This window comes from Grammomys surdaster, unplaced genomic scaffold, assembly GCF_004785775.1.
Source record: "Grammomys surdaster isolate TR1022 unplaced genomic scaffold, NIH_TR_1.0 210, whole genome shotgun sequence".
NCBI lineage: Eukaryota > Metazoa > Chordata > Mammalia > Rodentia > Muridae > Grammomys > Grammomys surdaster.
The window spans coordinates 1868714-1886773 of NW_021604655.1; the positions used below are offsets into that span (position 1 = coordinate 1868714).

Sequence of the window (18060 nt, forward strand, 5' to 3'; positions counted from 1 at the left end):
CTATCTATCTATCTATCTATCTATCTATCTATCTATCTATCTATCTACCTACCTTCCTATCTTTTATGTATATGGATGTTTTGCCTGCATGCACCATGTGTGTGCCTGTTGGGTCCCCTGGGACTGGGACTATGAATGGCTGTGAGCCACCCTGTGGATGCTGGGAATCAATCTTGGGCCCTCTGCAAAACAAATACTCTTAACCACTTAGCTCTCCCCAGCCCCAGAGAAGGATTTAACAGCCATAGATGTGAATTCCAGAACACTGCATTCTGGGAGAACTGTCAGATTACACCTCCCTGGAATCCTGTGAGACAGACACCGTGCTTTCCAATTTGTGTTATTGAGATAGAATTCACATATAGAACTAACTCACCAAACTATGTGATTAGTAGCTCCTGGTACAGAGTTGTATACTTGCATAATCATAGCCAACATGAAGGCATTTTATACTCCCTCCCTATGACACCCCGCACCCCCAGCCCTGCCACACTCCCATTCCTCCTGCTGCTCCCTAAGGCAACCAGGAGAACGGTCCTGGGTCTATTTGCCTATTCTGAGCATCACACGTCATGGAACATTTGATCCTGTGTGACTGGCTGCTTCTCCTCAGTACACTGATTTACAGTCCCTCAGCCCCTCGGACTTTTTGTGGTCAAATGTCATTCTGCTGCATGGTTCCGCCACGGTTTGCTCAAGGGCATGCATGTGTGTGAGGAGGCACAAAGTGGACATAAGATGTCTTCTGGATTGCCCTCTGCTTCTTTCACTCAGGCAGAGTCTCCCACTGAACACAGAGCTCACGACTCTGGCTAGCCTCTTGTCTCCCAGTGCTGAGATTACAAGCAGCCTCTACCCTGCCTGGGAATTCCACTTTAGCTACCTAGTGGTCCCCCAGCCCTGTGTGGTTTCCTTTCTAATGGATTATAGGAATGGGACCTCTGGTCTTCTGGTAACTGTTGTAAGTCTGTTAGAAAGTACCAGACTGATCTCCAAAGAGGCTGCACCATTTATACTCCCAATAGAAGCTTCCGATAGCCACTGCTCTGTATCCTTGTATTACCTTTTTAATTACAGTCACTCCATGATGACTGGGTGTGATGTGACAGGTCACTGTAAGTTTGGTTGTTGAGCGTCTTCATGGACTTATTAGCCATTTAATTTTTTCTTTGACTAATATCATATGTTTTCTTTCACATGCAAAAAAAAATCTCAATTCAAACATAAATATGATAAAAGATAAAGGGGTCTGGACAGAGGGGAAAGGACAGAGCCACCAGAAGGGAACAGCACAGGATGACGGCAGGGGTGAGTGTGAACGAAGAAAATGACAGAAGTGTGGGAAAATTTCAAAATGAAACCGATTGTTCCTGTATTCCAGTTAAAAACGATTTTTAAAATCAAGAAAAAAAAATTCTCTTGGAAGAAACGTACACTGAGATCCCTGCTTGCTTCTTTAAACTGTGTTATTTATTTTTTAATATTAAGGTGTAATCATTCTTTTTGTGTGCTCACATGCTCATGTGTGCATGTACCTGTGTGAAGGTGTACACGTCTGTGTGTGCGTGTATGTGCACATGTGTGTGCATGTCTGTGTGTATGTGCATGCGCGTGTGTGAGAGAGTGCATGCATGTGTATGTGTTTGTGTGTGTGTGTCCATGTAGAGGCCACAGGCTGACAACCGACGTCTTCCTCAGTCACTCTCCACTTTCACTGTTGGGGCTTCCACGTCATGGCGCCTGGGCTTCAGGACCCAACGCAGGTCCCAAGCTTAGCTCGTTCCTGAGCCGTCTTCCCCAACCCCATGGCCATTCTTAAAAATATATACATATTTTTAATTTTATGTTCATTGGTGTTTTGCCTACGAGTGTGCCTTTCTGAGCACATCAGAAACCCTGAACTGGAGTTACAGACAGGTATGAGCTGCCATGTAGGTGCTGGGACTCAAATCCAGATCCTCTGAAAGCTACCTCTCCAGCTCCATAACCATTTCTTTATACATTGGCCAGCCATGCCTTACTACATCTATGATTTGAAAAAGCTCTAGTCTGTGGGTGAGATGTCTAATTTTCCTTTTATTTCGCTGTGGGGGGGGTGCACACATGCGTGTGCGTATCTAAGCAACCATGACCTAGTCCAAAGACATAAAAATGTACATCCTTCTTCTAATAATATAATTATCTTTTCAAAAAAAATTTGTTGGTACTTAAGTGTAAAATGAGTCCAGGTCGGTGAATAAGACATCAGACTTACAACTGGAGACCCCAGTCATCGTGGCAAGTGTACTTGGGTTTTCATCTCCTCCCTAGTCCCAGCAGCACCAACCAGATCAGGTTGCTTTTCCAGCCCCTGCTGACTATTTGCTTCTTACCACGTTCTTCATTTTCACCTCCAAGGATGTCTCATGACCTCTCTAGAGCCCAGCCCCTAGAGCAGAAGCAGCAGCAGCAGCAGTGTTTTCTAGAACAGAACTAGAATTTTCACTGAGGCTGGGTGGCAGGCAGGGAAGAAGGCGGTAGAGGTCCTGCCATCCATACCAAGCCCACATCCTGGGCTCAATAAAGTGGGATGCTGGCGCTACAGAGAACAGCAACTGTCCAGGGCAGCTAAACCCACTCCAGGTGCCCACGGAGCCTCATCTCTCTCCATCCACACAGCTTTCCAGGGATTTCCGCTCCAACATGAAGCCAAGTTGATCTGTGCCTTTTAGGATAGTAGAGGGAAGAGAGCCTTGAGTGGCTCCACATTGTCTAGCCAGATTAATTTTACCTGGGAAATAAGTCATTTTCCCAGCCTAACGTCCATGTTGCCATGGATCTGGGGACAGCAAAAGAGATCAAGGCTGCTATACAAGGCTGCTTTAAAAAAAAAAAAAAACAGTGGGTGGTAGGTTCAGTGACCTGAACACCACAGGAGGCAAAATGAGAGGCCACACAGGTAGCAAAGTGCTAGAGCACTTCCCTACCCACAGGGCCTAAAGATGACAGACTCCAGCTGCATCTCTAGGGCAGGAACAACCAGAAACAGGAAGGTCTGCTGCTTCCCTGCAGCCCAGGTCACAAGCTCCACAGGTCATGAGACCAGCATAGCCAGGACAGTTGAGTCAGAGCAAATCATTCATTCCCAGGAGAGCTCACTCCCCAGCACAGAGCAGTCTGTGGTCAAGGTCGTCTTTGTACAGTGAGTGTCTCACTTAACCTTCGCATTAACATTTCTGAGTCTGAGTTTCCTTGATCTACCTACCTCACAGCATGGCCAAAGACTCGCCCAAAGTCACACTGGGAATGAGTGGCATTCCGTTTTAAACCCAGAAGCATAAACTCAAGCCAAGTGCTATCCCCAGATCCTGAGAGTGGCCCCTGTGGTTAGGAAGCCAGGACAGTGTCCGCTCCCTTGACTCCTGGGCACCTCCAACACATTCAGGCTGTCTAGGACTTCCAGGGACAAAGGACTTTCGAGGAAATGAGAGTCCACGGAGCAAGCTAAATCAATAATAAACTTGCACAAACACTTCAGCTGCGTGTCTTCTGTTGTATGCCAGGCGTTCTGGAAAATCATTACTTACATTAATTCACTGGATCATATCAACCCTAAGAGGATGATGTAGTTATGTCCCTCTTAAGGCATGAAGAAGCCACGCGAACCACCACCACAAACTTTTCAAAAGCGTCTGATTTTTTTTTTTTTTACAAGAAAATACAGATTCACCCATATCTTCCATCATCTCTCCAAAGGACAACAGCTACGAGCCATGTGTTTGTGCTAAGGCTGAACCCAGGACCCTGAGCACTACCACTGAGGTTCTGTCGATCCCCAAACGCCATTTTAAGAAAAACAAAAACTAAAACAAACAAAACTCCCTGAGCTTTGTACACTCTCAGGGTTTGGTGTCAGCTTAGATTCAGGACCACAGAGGCCAACATTTAACATATCTGTCATTGCCAGTCAGTAACCTCTTATGCCTTCAATTTAATTGCGTAAAAACAAAAAATCTGGGGCTGTGGGGATTCAGTCAGTATCCATCAGTCTCTGCCAGCAAAGTGCTTGACAAGCAAGCACAGGGACCTGAGATTGACCCCCAGAGCATACCTAAAAAGTTGGGTACATCAGTGCATGCTCGTAATTCCAGTGTCAGGAGGAGGAGGAGGATTCTTGCGCTCACTGGTCAGCCAACCTAGCCACAGTTGAAGAGCTACAGCTCAAAAAAGAGACTTGGTCTCAAAAATCAACGTGGATCATGACTAAGGAAATATGACATCTGAGGGTATCCTCTGGCTTCTGCACTCACACGTGCACGCATGTACCTGCATGCACACAAGCACACACGTACATATCCACATTTTAAATAGTCAACCACTTTTGAAAGCATGTTCACGAAAACAATGGAGCCAAAGTGGAAACTCAAGATTTCAAAGATGAACTGGGAGTGTCTGTTCCCAGAAAGGAGGACATACTGGCTTTCTCTGCCAACCAAGTATGAGACAAAAAAAGAAAACCCTGAGCCAGGGGAAGAAGGCCAAGCCTATTCCAAAGAGCCACAAATTAAAAACCAATTATGCAAGGCTTGCTAAAAATGTCAGCGGACTGCCTTTACGTTTCAAGTCTCTAAAAACACTAGCAAGCTTGGGCCAATGTTTACCCAGCACAGCGCTGGCTTGATGCAACTTCATATGCTCAGGCTAGAGTAAGGATTATGTCTTGGTTCCCTTTGTGAATACTCCCTGGAGGACCACTTGTGCTGGAGAGTCAACTGTCTTCTGAAGTCACCCTGGGCTCACAGATTCCAATACATCTCCATCCAATGGGGGGAAAGCTTTGAAATGTCCCACAGGGTCCTGGAGACGGTGGGAAGTCACCAGGTAAGGTCTGCCAACAGCAGATTTTCTCTGTTGTTCTGAAAGTAACAAGGGAGTAGAGCCAGCACTGGAGTTGGGAAGGATGTGGATGTTGGAAGCACAGACGCCTGAGAGTCACACTCCCAAAAAGACCTGAGGGCACCCAGAGCCTGCTAAGTATACGGAGCCCCTAAATTCTACACCCAGTACATTCCAGGGGGGTGGGATAGGGCACGGGAAACTGGAGCTTGGAAAAGCCTCCCAAGCTGTAGGGATGAAGTTTGATAATGGTTACTTTGATTCAAATTCTCTCTCTTTAGCTTTCTCCTCCCCAACCCCACCCCCATTTAACTTAAGAAATAGAAAAACCAGGGGAAGTAAGACTTAGAAGACAGAGCAGAGAGGGTCGACACAGTTAATAATGGGCACAGTTAATAATGTGCGTCTCAATAAGGTGTGGGAGACACAATCCCCGTGAGGAGCTAAAGGACCAGACAGAAGATGTAAGATCAGAGCCCTGCACCCGAACCCACAGCACACACTCACAACTCTGCTGCTAAGAGCGCAGTGGGAAGTGGGCCCGTGTGAGACAGCACAGAGGGCAGTGCAGAGTGGGGCATGGTGACGTGGAAAGTGTCTGTGCATAGAAGGGTGTCAGCCTGGAGTGGCCAGAGAGGGCTACTTTAAAAAAGAAACCTAATTATTGCAACCCATTCAACACACGTGTGTGTGCACACACACACACATGCACAGACACACACATACAGAGAGAGAGATACTGACACACACAGATACTGACACACACACAGATACAGTTGCACATACAAATACACACATAGATACAGACATATAGATACATACACACAGATACAGATATACACTGTACACAGATACATACACACATACACACAGATATATATACACACACAGATACACAAAGAGAGATACATACACACAGAGATACAGACACTCACACAGATACTGACACACACATATACAGACACACATGCTTGCACACATTGTGGGGGTCACTATAATGTCAATGCTCAGGTTGAGATGGGAAGAGGTCCATGAGTTCAAGCCTGGGCTACATAGGGAAGCCATAGCTTAGGGAAAAAATCAAAAGAAAGAAGAGGAAAGGGGAGGGCAGGAGAGGGAGGCGACCGCTGGCTGTTTAGCTAGTTCGCAGCACTAACAAGACTCAGTCTGCAGACTGACCCCCAGGCCAGCCTGGTTGATGGTTTACAGCCCCTGTTTTAGATCACCCAGACCAGTCTCCTTTTGAATTCATAAGCTTCCTCCAGACATTGCAGAGCAGCCGAGGACTGGCAGGAGGGTCCCATCCAACTAGGGACTAGGGTGAGTGAATGCTTGGTGTGTGGCTGAGTGTGCAAGGGAGAGGCATCTGGCCTCCTTCCCTCCCGACGAAAAATGCATTCCAGGCCACTAGGCCACAGCCGCCCGCTGTAACAGGGTTCCAGGTCAGAAAGGACGAGCTGGCTAAGGGGTACCCCCATCAGAGCGCATAGGACATAAACTAACAGGAGGAAAAAAATCTGTAGTCTTCTAGAAAGCAATGCTGCCTTGAAAAGAAGGGAGAGAGAAGAAATAAGCATTTGCTTCACACACACACACACACACACACTCTCTCTCTCTCTTAACAGGACGGAATGTCCCTAGAGTCCCTGGCCAATCACCAGAATGAGCACATAGCATTTCACCAGATGAGGATGACTGACCACTACCTGTCCTTTAATACTGTGAATTAATTGCCTTCCTTTTTTGTGATCCTCACGGCAATAAATAGCTCCACGAGAGGAAGGAGTCTATCTCCTTGGTTGATAGTTCCAGCCTCGGTGTATAACACAATGTTTAGCATGTGGATGGACTGCAGATAAATAATTGGCCCCAAACCGTTTTAATATCATGTCACCTGCTAATACTGGCAGCATCGGCACAAAATGCTCTATAATTCACAACCTGTTGCTTAATCCCTTTGACTTTCTCTAACTGCAATTCTCTTGTGTGTTTGGATGTGGTCCAGGAGATCACTGGTCTTTGTAAGGTGGATGCAAAAGCCAGTTCTGACAGAGCTACACACATGCGCAGGGCTTGGCCCATGCTTCCTTGGGACCCTGAGACACTGCCACTCCTGAACTGCCCTCTTTGAATGGATGAGTATTTTAGGGCTTGATATATCTGCATCCTCAGGTCAGGTGAGGGCTTAGTTAGAAGCCTGGCAGAAACACGGGACAAGGAAACAGCACTGCAAAAGGTTAAGCCTGTTGGTTCCAAAGTCACATTGCTTATTTGTTCTCCTAGTGGGTGACCTTGGTCATCACTCAGCCTAGTAGACCTCACCTGTATCAACTCTAATAGCAATTGTGACTTCAGGGCTGGGGAGCAGGCTCAGTGGGTAAAGGCACTTTGTACAAGTCTGGGGGCTTGAGATGGAATTCCTGCAACTCTTGTAAAATCTGGACACGTAACCTGAGCATCCTGCTACTCCTATGGGGAGATGAGAGGTGGAGATTGGAGAATCGTCCCAAGCTTCTGAGCCAGCTAGCCTGACACACACAGAGAAAAACAACAGAGACCCTGTTTCAAGATGAAATGTGGAGGACTGACCCCTGAGGTTGCCCTCTGACCTCTGCACACAAGCCATGGCATGATAGCACCTATGTGCATACACATGAGAGAGCCGAGGGTAACAGGGGCCTGTGAGGCAAATGGGGAGCCTCAGGGAAAGACTACGCCTGCTGCCTGACTCAGGGCAAGGGAGATGGAGTTGTGGTGACCGTGGCTTAGCCACCATGTCCAGGACCTGGCATGCTCCCGCTCAGCAGCAACATGGGCTGAGTCACGTCACCTCCCTCCTAGACCTCAAATTCCTGTTCTGTTCTGGGGAAGACATGGTCACATGACGAGCTAAGGCATGAAAGATCAAGTGTGGTAAAAACTCCACACAGGCCCTGGCCCCGTCCATGGATGCGAGCTGGTGCCTTAGCATCACTGCACAAAGTTGTACAAGCCTCAAATGCCAGTGGAAAAACCCACAAAGGCTGCTTGCCATACACAAATAGGTCTTCCTCAGAGCTTCGTCAGCTGCGGGGTTCTCCACCAGCTCCAAGAAAGGGCTTCTAACTCCCTGTGTGACCTAGGGGACATCTGGAAGTACCTTCTAGAGGCATGGCTGGCCTTCCTGGGGAGGCACAACTCAGCAGGTCCAACTGCCTCTCTGCCTCCACAATGCTGCACCCTGACAGTGAGAGAAAGGACATGCAAATACGCCCTAAAAACAGCTTGTCATCTTCACGGCCTGGATGGTACATGCCTGTGAGTGCCTGTGGGGACAGAGCGTCACTATCAGGTACAGGGCATTTGCCACCAGTCTGGGGGTGGCTGTGAAGTGTAAAAATACCCAACTCCAAAATGGGCTTCTTCCTCCAAAAAAAAAAAAAAAAGAAGCTCCTTCAATGTCTTTGGAGGAGACGACAGTGCAGTGTTGCTCCCCAGGCTGGTCCCAGCTGGGCCAATGCTCACCAGAGGCTGCTGGTTTCATCATGGTCTCAAAGTTCAGTCAATGGGTCTCCTTAACAAAACCATCCAGAAAGGACCACTTTCAGGCAATGGCCTAGAAAGATGAGGAGCAAAGGGCGAAAGGACAGAGTCTTCCATTGCAGAAGCGGTATTAACCGTACAGCATCCACTGACAGTGGACTCAGAGAAATAGTCAATTCTCACATTAGTAGACACTTCTGATGTCTTTAATCCAAGCCTCTCAAGTCCAGAGGCTCCAACAGTGACCGTGCAGGATAAGGGAATAAAGACAGCTAGTGGGGGGGGGGATAGGTGACCCCCAACAGGAAAAGCAGAGTCGGTGTTCTAGGGAGGCCTCAGGGTCTATGATGGATAAGAGTGAGCCAGATGGTAGTGGCACAGGCCTTTAATCCTGCACTCGGGGTGGAAAGGCTAGGGGTAGGCAGAGGCAGGAGGATCTCTGTGAGTTCAAGGCCAGCCTGGCCTAAGTTCCAGGACAGCTGGGTCTATACAAAGAAACTCTCTCCGTAAAACCGAAAGTGTAAGATGACTCTCTTGGCCTTTGTGATGCCTGGCCGAAGCAGCCTGTGACCAGATTTTCCAAATTTTTTTTTTTGTTGAAAAATGTAAGTGAAATAGGTTTGGGTTGCTTTTAAAATACCAAGCAGGCCAAACCAAACACATCTGAAAGCCAAATCCAGCGTGCAAAAGAGAGATCTTGCTAATAGGGCAAGCCCCCAGAAGCCTTTCTCAACAGCTTGCATGGTACTCACACCAAGAAGGGGAGCAGGGAGAACAAAGACCAGTAAATGCACAGAGTATGCAGCCTGACACCGTCTCCATCCAGAAGCCCCCATCTCCATAGCTTCCAGCTTCCAAGCTATGAGTCTCCACTGAGGCTCGCCTTTGCACGTGAACACTCTCTCCAGGCCACACACACCACGGCCACTGCCTACTCCCAGCCCACCACAGCTTCCTCTACCTCCTACCCCTGGCTCCCTCCAGGGGAGGCCTCTGAACAGATCACCAGCTCTGGGTAAATGGCTGAGGCATGCACTACACTAGTATGCTGGTGCCCATGCTGGGGACTGCTGCCTCTCACTAGTCACTGAGGAACAGCTGCTCTGACACAGGGAGGTCCTAGGAGCAGCAGGTGCAGGAGACCTCAGGATGAGGTGCCCCATAAGTCAGTCCTCTGCAAGCCCCATCTCATGCAGACTGGGGACTGAAGCCCCGTCCATCTTCGGATGGTAAAGAGGAAGGCCACACCATCCTTTTCCTAAGTTCCCTTCTTCAGCCCCAGATGGGGGTCTAAATGGGCAGAAGACATGATGTGGCCAGTGACACTGACTTTTATAAAGAACTCAATCCCCCCACCCCCATGCTTTTCAAAACACGTGCGCATCTCCGTGACCTCTGTGGGTCCTCCCAGCATAACTGAGAGACGACTGAGATATTACTCGTGCTAAGAATTATCACTCTCCTCTCACCTCCTAGACTCACAGACAGGGTAAACCTCCTGCCCTAGCCCAGTGCAGCTCAAACTTGAATGCATGCATGAATCCCCCAGTGCTTGGTAAAAATACATGTTCTGACAGAGCACGGCTGGGGTGAAGCCTAAGCCCCTGTCTCTCCTGCTCATTCTCAGACCACACGTTGAAGAGCAAGACTAAAGGTCCAAGGTGTGTTTAGAACCAAACCTGGAAGCACGGGCTTTGTCTGGAGAACAAAGGTCTCACCTCACTCTTCACAGGTTGGGGCCTCTTGCCCAGTTTCACCTCCAGGAAGTGCAAGGGTGCAATCATCGCCCCAATGTTGCGGATGTCAGCGTATTTCAGCTCCTCTGTGGTCAGAGCAGAGCTGGGAAGTCCGGTGAGGGGGCCAAGCCCTGGCAGAGAGCCTGCAGTCACTGAAGGGTCTGGGATCTGCCCAGGCATCATAGCAGGAGGAGTGGCAGGCCGGCCTGGAGGGGCTGGAGAAAGCAGGATGGGAAGGTTAGCTTCAGGAGAAAAGGCTCTGTGAGCTGCCAGGGCCCGTCCTTTCTCTCATCAGGGTTCCCCCGAATCCTTTCTCCTCCTGCTCTTCCTGCCTGTAAGCTCCAAGTCTCTGTGATGCTAGGAAACTCAGCCAATTGACTCACACTAAGGCCATCCATCTCTGGTGTGCAAGAGAGTTGGCCCTTCCTAAAGGTGATCCTTAACCCAACTGTGGGCAACATGTATCCAGCCCTGCCTTGGCCCCAGACTGCCTGTAGTCTTTCTTCCCACCCACCTCACCAGACCTGGCCAGAGTCCCTTGCAAGATAGAAAGATCTCTTTGAGATGCTGCACAGTTGAAGCTGGTGGGCTGGATTTAAACAGCAGTGGTAGCCTCCGGAGAGACGGAGCATAGGCGTGGAATCTGAAGCACCTTCACACCTGTTCAAGAGGCAGCTATTTTTGGTCTGGCATGGTGCCTCCCCTCAAATCACACATCCTACTCTGCACACTTGTTAAGACAGCATGAATACAAGATGAACCTAAGCAAAGTTAAAGGTGACTGTGTATGTGTCTGAAGCCCAAGGAAGAGTCTAGGGTAAAGAAAATGGAATCAATATGCACGATTTTCTCCAGGCACCCCCAGAAAAGTCCTTCAAGATTCTCTATTCTCAGAGCCCCATACAAGACAAGATAGAAGCAAACTTGAAAGTATATAAAACGGGGATGAGCACCCAGGGAAATCATCTTTGTTGCTACTTCATAACCGGAATTTTGCTACTGCTCTGAATTGTAACATAAATACTGATATACAATCCTTGTGCGAGGGGGGTCACGACCCACAGGTTGAGAACCACTGATAAAGGCCCACGTGGATGGAGGGCTGGCAATTCTCTCAGTATCCACCCACACGGCCTCTGTCCATCAAATCATCTACACTGAGTCCCTCCCTTGTATCCAGGTTGGCATTTGTACACAGGTTCTTTCGTCTGAGCCCCACCTAATATACCCTCAACATCTGGTTCCCTCAGCTCCTTGGGTGCAACACACCCTATTCCCACCCCCTGAGAACCCAGTGTGCCCTGGGCCACCTCAGAAAAGAACCTGAGACAATTCACATTGAGCGACACTCTCAGAGATGAAGAAGGCCCTGAACTGGTCTAAACCACATCCTTATTTTACACAGATGAAACTGAAGCTCAGAGACACCGAATGATTTGCCCAAAGTCACACAGCCAGATGAAGGCAGAACCAAGACTAGACTCTGGTCCCTAGTTTTAGGACCCTTCCTTTTCCATTTTCTTTCTGGAGGTTCAGGAGGGGTTAATGTCTTCAGTAAAAGGCAGTGTCTCCCAGTGGCAAACGTTCATGTAGGAGCCATAGTATAGGACGCTCTGTCTCCTATGGAGAACTTCTAAGAAATTCTTCCTACTAGCAAAGCAGCCTGAGTAGGAGGAGCCTATGTAAAACAGTCCAGAGGCCTCTCCCACATGAGACCCCTTAGCCCCAAGATGATATTCAGTGACAGAGTGGGGTCTGTGCTGTAGAGACTGAGGAGGCAGAGGCAAAGGAGTCATCCAGGGCCCCCTTAGAGACGCTGCCATCTCCCTAAAAGAACAGAGAAGGGGCAGGCATCAAGTCCTCCTCCTTTAAGGCAAAGCTAGACCAGTGCCCAGCTATTCTACTACCTGGAAACAGGTTGTGGCTGTTTGTTACAGGCAAACACCTGCCTACGATCGTTTCTGGCAGCCAAGGAACAATGAAGAAAGCCGTGTTGAATGAGTGAATGTGAAAATAGATGAAAAACAGCAAATTCATGGTGGCAGCGGGGTTTAGTATATAGGGGATGGAATCTTCCCTGTTCTCTGTCAAGCCATAGTTTTCCCTCCAGGCCATTCGTTCCCATAGAAGAGCCCAAGAGAGAGAAAGGCCCAAGGGCTTTGACGCTTTCTTGCCTCAGCCATCCCTTCGAGATGGAAGCCAGACCTCATTCTGTTCCCGGAACAGCAGGCTCTGTTTGCAGCTTCTGTTTACGTTCATACAGATGATATACATGAGACACTAACAAATGCTCCAACAAATAATGACTTCTCTGCTACTGAAGAACCCCCCTGGGAAGAGCTGCCCCCAAAATTCTTGCTTTTCCCCTATGAACCCATCCCCAAAACAAACTTTGTCCAGGGGACCCAGGCATCAGGCTTTCTTTGTAGAAGCAAAAAAAAAAAAAAAAAAAAAAAATCAGTCTCTCCTCCCCCTACTTGGAAGCCCCTAACTGCTCAGAGGCAAACCACAAAGTCCTTAATACATGCCATTCTGGGAGACAGCCGCAGCACTGACACTCACCAGGGAGAAGTCATCCCAGCTGTCTGGGGAGGCAAGGGGGAGGGAGGAGAGCTGAGGCGCTTCGGCAAAATGGAAACCCAGTAACTGCAAAGCCACCGGTTGGCCATCTGAGGCCAAAAGTCAGCTTTGGTGTTTTGGAGTACAAGACAATTCTAAGTGATTTAGGAAATCTGTAAGAGCAGAAGGGATTGGAGATGGAAGGGACTCTTTACAGTGAGGAGGAACTTCCCACTTCAAGGAAGACACAGGAAAGATGACACAAGGCCAAGTCATCCTCCACTGTGCTTGTTCCAGACGGAAGCAATTTAGAAGGAAAGAAGTGCACACTCGATGCTGGGGAAGAAAAACCTGTGTTTTCCTTCCCTTCAGGGCCTAGGAGGTCTGCAATGCAGACACACACCCTCCGTGTCCCCATGAGTAGCTAGGATCATGAGTACAGACCAAGCTCCCAATACTGGCAAAATCTGCATACTGGGGCACCATTTGTATGTTTTGCCTCAAAATACAGGATAGAACCCAAAGTGGCTTTGGTGATTTGGGACACACTCTGGGGATAAATTGGAAGTGAGCTAAGGAAAGAAGCCAAGGCAGGTATGTACGTATCAAGGCATCACCCGCTACTCTGAATGCAAAACCAAAATAATTTTACAAAGAATGGAAAAAGACAGAAAGAAAACCTGGGAGAAGCCCAAAGTCCAGTATAAAGAAGACTTTTAGAAAAAGGCTCAAAAAGTCACAGGGACCCTTCCCGGTCGCTGTGGAGCTAAGTTAACAAGAGAGCTGAAAGCCAGCTTGAAGAAAATGAGCCAGATGGGCTCAAGGGGAAAGAAGTGGAGGAAGTCTCTAGTATTTATATGTCTGTGCTGACTTCCTCGGGGACTTGGAAGAACACAGTTGGGTGCTGCATTGGATGTGCAGGGTAAGAAGCCACAAAGCTTTTCCAGGCCAAAAATACCCAGCGGCAGATACTAACACAACGAGTTCTCCCACTCGAGAGAATAAAGGTGGTTGTGATTTACTCAGTTCCCCGTCCTGTTCTCATTTATCATGTGGAAAGCAACACAAAACCCCACGTCTCTCTGTATGCCTGTAAGTCGTGGCCTTACTTTGGCAAGCTAGAGTCGTAAAGGTCTCTCCTTAAATAATCAGCATCTTCATCCAGAGAAACAAAAATAATTACAAAGACTACAGGAGAGGAGCAGAGGACCTAACTTCCCCTAACATCAGGGGAAAAAATGTGAACTCCCTGGGTCCCTGAAGACAGGGCTATCCAGATAAGCAGGCAGCCTGGGCCGGCATAGAGGACGGTGTGCATATAGTGTGGAAGATGACCTCAGGTCTGAGACTCCAGGCTGAGAGAAGAGAACAGAGCAGGCAGTGAGCTAGGATGCCTGTCATCCCAGGAGCAAAAGTGGAGCCCAAGTCACCGGCAGGGAGCGATGATCCAGAATCAGGAAGACTTGGGAGCTGGATTCTAGAAGATTCCCAGGAGGGAGGAGATGTAGAGCAGGACCCCACGGAAGGGGACAGAAAGGTGGCAAGCCAGTGACCACAGAGTGCAGGACCAAAAGTTAGAAATCTCAGAAGGAATGGTGGGGTTAGGGAATTTGGTCAAAGGCACACAGCTAACAAGTGACACCACGCTGCTCCTTGGAGCTACAAAATCAGGCGGTGATTTATTTCCTGCGATCTGAACGGCACTGCCAAACAGCCTCTGAAACCAAAGCGACCCAGAGGGCAAGGAGCAAAGGGCGGAGAAGGCGCCTGGATGACAGGAACCCAAACCACAGATGCTGCTATTACAAAGGCTGCCCTGAACTCTACAGGCAGGCGAGATGGAATCCATGGAGCCGGATGGCTGAGTGTGAAACTTTGCTCTCTGTGTGACCCAAGACAGTTAGTTCTATGACCTTTCTATGTATCACTTTCACCACCATAAAGTGGTAGTGACGTCATTTTTGCCTTGTAAGGCAGCAGAGAAAATCAAAGTACTTAGCTCTCGAAAAGCACACGAAACAACCTTTCGCTTGATGAGCGGGAGGTCTGGGTATCGGTCTTCCTTCCTGCAGAGGTGCCAAGACCTGATAAACCTTCTCAAGACAACCTCTAGATTGTTCCTATGTAGCAATGGTCTCTTTTTTCCATAGTCACAATCAAGTCTCCTCTTAGGAATCCCTGCTCTCCCTCTTCCCAATGCTAAGTCCCAAGAAGGCAGGGCCACAGCAAATGCTGACAGGATAGAAAGGAAAGGTGCTGAGTCACGGCTGGCAATGACAGGACAGAAAGGAAAGTTGCACCTGCAGCTTCCTTGGTTTCTCCTGAAGTGTCCTGAAACTTGCAGGCCATAGTACAACACGCTATTGGCCGTGGGCACCACTGACTGGCTAGGGCTCTGGCCCTGATCCAAACACGGAGTGCCAGTATCTTTTACCTCTTTGGCTGGTCATCAGGGATTACTCCCTGGGTAGTCATGAGAAGATGGAGAGAGGCAGCTGGGGTCAGGAAAAGCCACAGCAAGCTGGCAGGAATGGGCTCTACAGAGCTGCTCCAGCCATGGAAGAATCCAGAACTAGTCCCCAACAGACTCTTCCCTGGAGACCAGAAAGATGTCTTCCACAGAGCTCTGCCTGCAAATACAGCTCTATCCGCTGCCCATAGAGGCTTAATAAATGACATCAAATCATTTCTGCCAGAACCCAGGGAGTTCTATTGGGAACCAAGAAGGACCTACTGCTGTCTCTCTTCTCTCTTGCCTTCCCTCAGCTCTGTCCCCCAGGGGGACAGTGCAAGGTATAGACGCCATAGTGTATGATGGCTTTGGTCCGTGGAAAAAAAAGAGGCACTGGCCAGGTAAGTTTTGGAAGTGAAGCCCTACCACTAAACCCCATGGGCTGTATCCAGCAGTCAGCTTTAATGGTGGGCTCTGGCCAGGCCTCCCACCACCAGTGAGGGCAAAGAAAGACTAGAAATTCCAAGCCTAGGTCACTAAGACATTTGTCTCTGCTGAGTCTCAACGAACCACACACACACACAGAGGCACACAGGAACACACACATACACACACACACACACACACACACACACACACACACACTGAGCTTGGCAGCCCCTGAGCTCAGAGAGCTGGTAACACAAGCCATGGAGCTGACTGCCAAGACAAGCAACAGAATGAGCCAGGCCCAGTTTCATTGGCCACCATACGTTGCATATGGCCCGGGACGCAGCCAAAAGAGTGTTCTCACCCTCCTCAAAGGCATAGGAGACCCTCTGTTTTCAAACACACCTCCACAGAGCCTTAATTAAAGGAAAATGGAAAAATAGCACGCCTGTTGCTCTCCCCCTGCCTGTGGGGGTATTCGCACACAAACCCCCTGCATGGTTACTCCTTTTCTCTTCCTCCCATCTTGGGTCTCAAACGTAATTCATTGCCATGGAAAGAAAGTCCGAATTCTGCTTAAGAAAAGAATAAGAATTGTCCCCAGCCCTGGAGGGTTAGAGGGATCAGAGAGACTTAGAGATGAATGAGTATAAGGCAGGTCAGCCTAGCATCTGTGCTGGCTTCTTCCTTCCCAGAGTGGAGAGAGGAAGTTAGGCAGATGGGGAGAGGGAGATGAGGAGAGGGAGCAGGGCTTGGATTGCAATACCAGTTGTAATTCCATGACAAACTGAGGCCCAGTTCTGCAGGATGAAAAGGCGGGAGAGGGGATCCAACAGGTGGGAGAGATAAACAGACCAGGGAGACAGGGGAGTTCCTGGTAGCTGCAAAAGTTGTTAGTGGATGAGTAAGACAGACATGTACCAAAGCTTTTCCTTAGTGACACAGTCATCATGATAGATCTATCTCCTTGGAGATGACTGTAATCAATTTATTGACAAAAGATTCAGAGGCCTTCTCTTTCCCCCACCCCCACCCCCAGGGCCTTCCTGCAACCTTTCAAACCACACAGCACCCAGCTCTTCAGGAAGATTCTAGAACTCCTCTGAACTGAAGCCAACATGGATGGGAAACAGAGGAGTCTTTGAGAAATCCATCCTCTGTACTACTTTTAAGCAAAGCGAAACCTCTAGCACCCAGAGGCACAAGAATAGTTGTTTCTATCCCTGGGACCTCAGGTTTCTGCAAAATCAAGAGCCCGGCTCACACCTGATCCCTGGTTAAACTCTCCCCTAGAAACCTGCACAGGAAGATAAGCCTGCCATCCAAGTTGAAGCCAGATTTGCTGAAAAGCAGTGAAAGCAAGAGTGGGTGATTTTTAAACCCTGGGGAAAGGGAGACTTGGGAGTCAGGGGGAGGCAGGAGAAAGACAGTTGCTAGCAGCCTTTGGGATAGGCAGGTACCCAGCTGTGGGGCAGAGCCTGTTTCTCAAGCTCCCTGAATTAAGATCCTGAGTAGAGTGGCCCAAGATTTAACAATACACAAAGTGCAAGCCCTTCTCATACACCAACCTGTGCCACAGTCCCCTGGAAGGTGTCACTCCAACACACAAGGGCTGGGCAATCTTCTAGGTGGAGCTGACTCAGTCAATTGATTCCCTCTGTGCACCGGCCTCTCCACCTCTATCCCCAAATGGCCCATCCATTTCTGCAAATGATCCAAGGCTTCCCAGGCTTGCCAGCTCTCCTAGATACACAGGCAAAACCCGTCTGCCCCTCCAGGGTTCAGGAGTCCAGATGGAAGGACTAGTCTTCTTGGATAAGAGGGACAGAAGAGTGTCTTATAAACTGGGCAGGTTACCTAAAGAAGCCTGCTTACCTTCTTATATAACCTGATGTGCCAGACGGGATCCCAAGGGGACTCGGGACTACCCCAGTGGTTCCCTCCTAACCCAGCCAGAGCCTGCAGCAATGCTCTTTGGCGAAGGAAGCCCTGTTGGTTAGATGCCTTTCCCAATACCCTCCTCCAGGTCCGGCGGAGCTGCGGAAGAGGCTGGGGCACGACCTGTCAGCAGGTCTGGGGCGTGCATGCCCCCTCGAGTTCCCCCCCTCCCCCGCAGTCCCCGACTCAGTTTTCTCCCGGTCACCCCGCCCTCTCCGCCGTCTGTGCACAGCACCTCCCAGCACGAGCACTTGGGGAGGAAAGCCAGGAGGGAGCGCCCCGCTGTCCCGGCCACAGACAGGACTGCCTGGCCCAGCCGGGGAAGTCACGGGTGGGCAGCGGCTGCAGCGTTCCAATAGAGTGCTCCGGCCCTGGGGTGCCAGGAGCCCCAGCGGTAGCTACTACGGGGGTGGTCGCTCCAGGTACCCGCAGCCCCGCCTCCCCCCTCCGTGCACCCACCGTGCAGAAGCCGCTGGCGGAGGCGGCGGCCCCGGGCCCAGAACCCTGCTGCAGGCGCCGTGCCCACTCCGCGCTGCTGCCGCCCGCTGC

General features: G+C 49.5%; 1 protein-coding gene across 2 annotated transcripts in view; it reads right to left on the minus strand.

The window, feature by feature from the left end:
* The window catches only part of Jdp2 (Jun dimerization protein 2), a 45938-nt gene that overhangs the window by 22534 nt on the left and 5344 nt on the right, over nt 1–18060 (minus strand). The window contains exons 1-2 of one of the 2 annotated variants that reach the window (XM_028771864.1): nt 17971–18054; nt 10116–10348 (exon numbers count right to left, since the gene is read on the minus strand). In XM_028771864.1, coding sequence (XP_028627697.1) covers nt 10116–10316 — 201 coding nt within the window. In that variant the 5' untranslated portion in view covers nt 10317–10348; nt 17971–18054. Of the gene's footprint in view, nt 1–10115; nt 10349–17970; nt 18055–18060 lie in introns of those variants that run through there. The other variant, XM_028771863.1, reaches the window with a different exon arrangement.